At 41.4% G+C, this 7,033-nt stretch overlaps 1 protein-coding gene across 3 annotated transcripts in view; it reads left to right on the top strand.

The window, feature by feature from the left end:
* lclat1 (lysocardiolipin acyltransferase 1) overlaps positions 1 to 7,033 on the top strand; it is a 15,975-nt gene that overhangs the window by 4,698 nt on the left and 4,244 nt on the right. For 2 of the 3 annotated variants that reach the window (XM_008399775.2, XM_008399774.1), the window contains exons 2-5: positions 3,161 to 3,328; positions 3,548 to 3,746; positions 4,907 to 5,053; positions 6,556 to 6,672. In XM_008399775.2, coding sequence (XP_008397997.1) covers positions 3,161 to 3,328; positions 3,548 to 3,746; positions 4,907 to 5,053; positions 6,556 to 6,672 — 631 coding nt within the window. Of the gene's footprint in view, positions 1 to 3,160; positions 3,329 to 3,547; positions 3,747 to 4,906; positions 5,054 to 6,555; positions 6,673 to 7,033 lie in introns of those variants that run through there. The other variant, XM_017302624.1, reaches the window with a different exon arrangement.

Here is a 7,033-nt window from a genome sequence, read left to right as displayed (position 1 = left end):
AACTGTACCGAATTTCAAGTCTCTACGATAAAGTAAGTGAATAGAAAAGGGTCTTTTGAAAGTTTCTAGGGGGCGCCCTTGAGCCGTTTCTTGTGCGATTTTTGCAAGGACCTTAAAATACGTAAATTTTCACCGGGCTCTATGAGCCCGCCAAGTTTGGTGAGTTTTTGAATATGATAAAGCCCCCAAAAAGCCAATTCATTTGGCGGAAGAATAAGAATAATAATAATAATAATTTACAGCACGATTTCAATAGGCCTTCGCAGCGCTTAGCTGCTCGGGCCTAATAATTTACAGCACGATTTCAATAGGCCTTCGCAGCGCTTAGCTGCTCGGGCCTAATAAACGTCATTTGTGTATACAATTAAGCAGGTAAATGTAACAAATATTGACCATAAAAGGGGAAGAAGTGGACTGCAGACGATGAACGGATTCCAAGATTATAACAGACTCGTATTTATGTACACCAAAAATGTGGGAGTTTTCAGGTTTGATGTATTTTTTGAACAGGGAAGGAACATCCTCAGATTGCTCCATGTCAGTGAATGGTTCAGGTAGAGCACATTTAATTGACCTTAATAGTGTGAGGTGCACTTAGATTTTCTGCACCACTTCATTCATGTGCCTTTTCTCCATCTCTCCTTATTTCTCACACAAACGAACGAACCACTTGAAGCTCATTGTTTAGCCGAGACAAGGTTGAACTTTTGACTCGGCTCTGCTGGGATGTCTGAATTTAGCCTAAATGTAGGAATGCTGCATCTCTGCCAGAATATCCAGACTTGGACACTGAAGAGTATGTTGGGAGTTTAGTGCGGCTGTATTTGGGCAAGTGTTTTCAGGATTATTTCTATGGTGATTCAAATACATTTGTAGCCAACAAAAAATGGATGAGACTTGCAAAGCGCTCGAGTGTTTCTAGCCTCGGTTTATGAAAACAAAGGTTTCCGTGGATGCGTTGCGTAAATGGTTACTTCCCTGGTGTTTGTGTGTTCATAATGCTGTTGACTTTTCATATCCCTGGCTCCAGGTGTATCATTCCTAATGCCATGCAAGACTTGCATTTCTTCCCACGGACACCCAAAGGTGTTTTTTTTCTCTTTTTTTTCCTTTTTTTTTGCATTTGCCGAGAATTAAACTGTAGCGATTGTGCTGAGCGAGGCTGTTATCCTCTCCTGTCACGCCTCACATTTTCCATCATTAAGCCAAGTAACCCTTAAACCCTTATTGCCGGCATAATCATACACACAAACATGCTTGCATTGCTTAAACGTACCCTGAGCCACTGTGGTTGCTGCCATGAGAGCTGCTGCGTCATGCTCCCAGAGAGGGTGTCAACAAGGGCAAGATAACGAGCGAGTACTTTAAACCCAAGAGTTTATGCAATTATGAGAGTAATTGAGGTGGAAAGGTGTGAGCTGCAGGTTATAGAGGAGAGGGAAACACCTGGTGGGTGATACAGCTCCCAAAAGCACCTGTATTGACTCGATGCGTCAGCATGGGGCTTGATTCGGTTCATGGTGTAATATGCAAAACATGATTCCATTGGTTTTATTTAAGCTGGCACAACAGCAAATTGATTCTCTTAACTTTCATATCCAGCCTTTGATACTGCTGAATATAAAATTAGTGCATCTTACTTTTAGTAAGCAATGTTTTGGTTTTGTAATGTTTTTGTCTGCTGCGTACTACACAACCAATGTAAAATCGTTTCTCAAAGTCATATTTGTACAGCACCTGGTGTTTCTCGGCTCGTACGTCAGTTTAAAGAAACTTCCTCCTCTTAGTGGTTTAAAAGAAAAATAAAATAGAATTGTTATAATTTGACATGCCTTTGATTCAGGGATTGTGGAAGTAAAGTAGGTTTTAATTTAATAACGGCAATTTTAGGCCTGAAATTCACTCGAGTTTTCCATACTTGCACTACAAAACAAACCCCACGATTCAAAGCAACAGTCGGGTGTGTTGGGAGGAATTTGTCACTGGATCTCCAGCCCTTCCTGTTAACCTGCTGCAGGTTTACTGTATGTTAAAGGTATTAAAATCAAAGCAATAACGTCATGTTCATGTAAGAAATTGAGTACTTTTAACATGGTTTGACTCAAAAACTAGGATTTACAAAGTCGGGTTGTCAAAAATATATTGCGAACTTGGGTTAGCTTGATGTGTCCGCTCTGGTCAAAGCAGGAAAACATCAATTTAGGCAAAAAATAAAATGGCCATATCTGATATTTTAAGTCTAAATTATGGTCAAAAAAGTCTTGAAACATAAAAACATATTTAAAGTTCAAATATTTCAGTTGAAATCTTTTTGATGAGCCGGAAATATATCCTTTCTAAAACCAGACAAATCCCTCTCTTTATTTTTTTATTTAGAAGTCGATGCTAACTGTGCCACACTTTTAGGTACAGTTTGTTTAAAACGTTTTCACAGACCAGAGATGAGGTCGTTATAAATCAGCGTAGACCTTCACTTATCGAAGGGAAAACTTCACGTTGGCAACATTCGCAGCAGAAGCTGTTGTCCCTCTGATGTCATTGAAACGACACGGGATCCTCAGTCATCAGATACGTCCTGGACAATTGAAGGTCCCTAGTTTTGGTTTTAAATTCCTGAAGCATGACCGCTCAACTCCCTTTCCACAGGGATCCAGTGGCGCTCGTGTTGCCTCCACCGACTAAAACGCACATAACGAACACACAGAATGCTGATGTGGTTTCAATCAGAATACTTCAGGGGGGCCATAAACGCGTTGCTTTCTATTTTCCTCTCAAGCGAGCCACGTGAAGCTAGTTTACTAATGCATTGTTTTACCGGAATAAGGTTCAACCAAACTTGATTTTGTAACTTTTAGACTCCCAATTTATCACCCATCGTCAAAAAAGGTCCCCTATTTACATTCCACGCTTGGAATGTCTGGTCTGGACTTTCCACTGTTTGTGGGAAAATATGTCCGATGATCTCCAGCGCCGTAGTTGTTATTGTAGATGAAAGTGTCAATAATCACGTTTGTTTCATGTTGCAAATGTTCCAAGTGAAGAATAAATCACAGGAACTGTCAAAAGTTTGGACGTGCCGTTCGTGTATCTTGGAAGAAGTAGACTTTCCCATTTAGCCGTCTCTTTAGTGATGGTGTCCTTTTCGTTTTGTCTGTTGCAGATGGCTGTGTCAGTGCGGGGCCTCTTCTTCATTATGGCACTATTTTTAGGTAGTTTCTTTGGAAGTATCGTCATGCTGGGTCCAGTCCTGCCGCTCATGCTGCTATCTCCGGCTTGGTACCGCTGGCTTACGGATCGAATCGTTGCTACCTGGCTCACCCTCCCGGTGGTATGTACCTAAGCTTAAGAAACTGACAGTTTGTATTCCATCAACCTCATGTAATCTCCCCGTTTGGATTTGTTTTTAAAGACCGAGTAGAACAAAGCACTGTTGAGTCTTGATAAAGTGAGAAAAGCTTCGAAAAGCAAATTATTTTTCCCTCTTCCAGCTCCTCTTTCCATCTGCCCTTTTCTTTTTGCTCACACTCTCTCTCTCTCTCCTCGGTAGTCTTTGTTGGAGTTGGTGTTTGGGGTGAAGGTGGTGATCACAGGGGACGGCTTCATTCCTGGGGAGCGCAGCGTGATCATCATGAACCACCGCACCCGTCTTGACTGGATGTTCCTCTGGTGTTGTCTGCTCAGGTACAGCTACCTTCGCCTGGAAAAGATCTGCCTCAAGGCTGCTCTCAAGGCCTTGCCCGGCTTCGGTGTGTATGCACTGGGTCCCCTGCCCTTCTCCACACACACTCCCATTCACAAACACTCTTTGGCACACTTATGCAACATGGCTTCTGCTTCACAAGGCATTTCCGACAAATATAATTGCATAACTGCTTACGGTACAGCATTAAGGGCTGAAGCCATCCATTGTTTGTTCTTTTTTTTTTTTTTAAGGCACAGAATTTTTTATTTTATTTTTTGTAATATATAAGCTTGCATGTAGCAGTTGTTTCCTCAATTTATCATCAAATCATGACGTAAGCATTATATAATACAAATACGGAGTACTGCAAAACTGTGACGTGGAAGGTTTTTGATGGCCTAAAATAATTTTATGCAAAATTTTGAAAGCGTGGTGCTCATTTGTATTCAGTCCACCTGAATCAGTACAATCAAGAAATTGAACAGAAAGGTGAGGCGAATGGCTGAAACATGGAGTAGCAGCATTGTGCTGTGAGGACGCCTTTCTTCGACAGTAACATAAAACGTGTTCAAAGTTGATGAGGTGGACCTGACTCCAGGGAAAAGATGAGACTGGCTCACCTTCCCGCATGACGGCTCCTGGAATGCAACCGGAGCTCTTTAGATCAAAGCATTTTTATGCTTCAGAATGTCCCAGTCAAAGTCCACAGCTAAATCCAGGACTTACAAATTAATCTTTAGATCATGCAACCTTTCTGATTTAATCTTCTTTACTTTAGTGTGTAGATGCGCAGAGACGGGTCTTAATTTTTATTCCACTTCATATTCAAATGTTTCTTTGTGTCGATACCAACATGATTAACTATAACAGTGTCTTCTGAAAGGTACTTTTAATTACAAATGAATGATGATTCAAGAAATTAGCACAGTGCTGTATGTTTAACAAGCCAAATAAAGCATAGTCATTACTCCTGAAACCACAGAATATATATATATATTTGGAGGTTTATTTAAAGGTAAATTTATATCCAATAAGCGGCTTTTCAAGCAGATGTTTCAGATCAGTTCAGATCATAAAAAGCTTTAAGAGACTTTAGTTATACAAACTGGATTTCCAAATGCAGTGTGTTAAGTTTTAAGCACCAGGTGTTGGAGAGAAATGCAGACCTGTTAAAAATTAACAACTTATCGGTTATGTGTGGAAAAAACTTTGTGTGCTTTACAGGTTGGGCAATGCAGGTGGCCTGCTTTGTTTTCATTCAGCGTCGCTGGGAGATGGACAAGGCACATTTAGAAAACATGCTGGACTACTTCTGTGACATCAGAGAGCCCCTGCAGCTGTTGTTGTTCCCAGAGGGGACAGACCTCACAGGTGAGATGTAAACAGTGCAAGTTTTTTTTTTTTTTTTTTGTAGGGTGTCTTGGCTTGCCTCTGTCAGAGTCGTCAGCCTCTGCATGAATGTTCACAACATGCCACCGGCACTACGAGACGTGATTCGGCCCCGACGCTGTTACGCAAGGACAATTTCGAGGTGTAAAACCGTCCCTAAATCCCTTGACATGTCCGCGACGGTGTCATTACAACGAGAGGGTTCTGATCTCTCAGGCCAGGCAGGATTTGACTTTTTGCTTAAAGCCCCTCGACATCACAGCTAAACTAATCAAAGCCCCGAGTCGCTGTCCTTTAGGGCAGCTAAACCTCTTCACGGATCACGTCATGAAGGAGTTCTGTCCAGTTACGTTCTGAGCTTTACGTATTGTTTTACACTTGTCCCACTGCGTGTGTGTGTGTGTGTGTGTGTGTGTGCGGTGTGTGTGTGCGTGTGTGTGTGTGCGTGTGTGTGTGTGTTCCTGTGCATATTTGAATTTAAGCCTCTTAAATCTAAAGGCTTAATTTGACACATTAAACCAGAGTCTGAAGGAGTTCTGTTCTTGAATCTTAAGCAGAAGTTAAGCACTCCCTTAATTCTTCATTCCAGAGGTTTACGTTCACGGTATGTTTAGGAATAAAATGTCTATATGACTCCATGTGCCACCTGCGTGTGTGATTTTTAATTCAAAACACCCGTATGACCCCAGACTTTAATGTACTTCAGGTGATTTCATGTGATATGCCTCAAAGTGCATAAACGAAAAGTGGAAAGAACATGACGCATTGGGATTTTTTTTTTTTTTTCCCTGTCATGTTCTCTATTAAACCACTGAGGCTTACACAGAACAGCTGTATTTATGCTGGGATTGAATTAGTCCCAGGTGGACTCTGTTTAACAAACAGTGGACAGCTCAAGGCGAGTAGCTGCATTTATTGGCCTACATGTCAAGCTGTGGAGGAATGTTAACTCGACACAGTGTACCCAGTGTGAAATGTGGCGGTGGCAGCATCATGGTGTGGGTATAATTTTCTCCATTGGGGTGACAATACCAAGAATAAAGCCAGAGCTATAATAGAAATGTATAGATCGAAGGAACTTTATGATGAGAATGGTTCAGTTTTAGTAAAGGGGGAAGACTTTAACTGCATGCCACACTTCAGGTTTTTAGTTTCACTGTTACGCACTACTTTATGTTGGTCTTGTCATATGACATCTTGTGAAAATGGCATTAAGGCTTCTAGTTGTAATGTGACAAAAAAGTGGGGAAAAAAGTAAAAAATAGGGGAAAATATTAATTTTCTAATAACTGATTATTCTTTGAATTACCATGATGCTTATTTTAACTTCAAATCAATGAGTTTCAAAATAAATATGTAAATGTTAATGTATCTTTTAACCAGCGAAACTTAAATGTCTAATGATGTGTAACAAGATGAAGCCCCTTTTGGAGATTTAATTACATTTTTTTTCTCATTTTTTACATTTTGTGTGTTCCCTGCAGAGAACACGAAAGCAAAGAGTGACGCGTTCGCTGCGCAGAACAACCTTCCGAAAATGGAGTATGTGCTTCATCCCCGCTCCACCGGATTCACCTTCATTGTGGACAAACTGAGAAAAGGTCAGGATGGTCTGCTTGCTTTCGAGATTACGCAACGTCCATATTCAACATGATGACAGGGCGCTTGCGGTCGGCCTGTGGCCAGATGACAGACGCGTGCGTTTTTAGCTGATTAATATTTGTTACAGTAAAAGCAAACAGGCCACAAAGCCCGTGATCGCCACGGAAATCTTCCATCAGCAAATCGATGATGACTGTACTTATTCCAGTGACGCTTCCAGAGTGGAGCTCGTACCTGTTCTTATTTTAAGTCCCAGACTTGTGCTCCGTCCCACTGCCAGCCATCATTACTTCCGTCCCACTGCTCCCCTGAGATTCTCACGTTTCTGCATCAGCTAATTCTGGAAGCATCCCCCCCCCA

The sequence above is a fragment of the Poecilia reticulata genome, linkage group LG22 (assembly GCF_000633615.1).
Source record: "Poecilia reticulata strain Guanapo linkage group LG22, Guppy_female_1.0+MT, whole genome shotgun sequence".
NCBI classification, from domain to species: Eukaryota; Metazoa; Chordata; class Actinopteri; order Cyprinodontiformes; family Poeciliidae; genus Poecilia; species Poecilia reticulata.
Note: the sequence above shows the minus strand (reverse complement) of the source record. Positions and strands in the feature narration are given on the sequence as shown.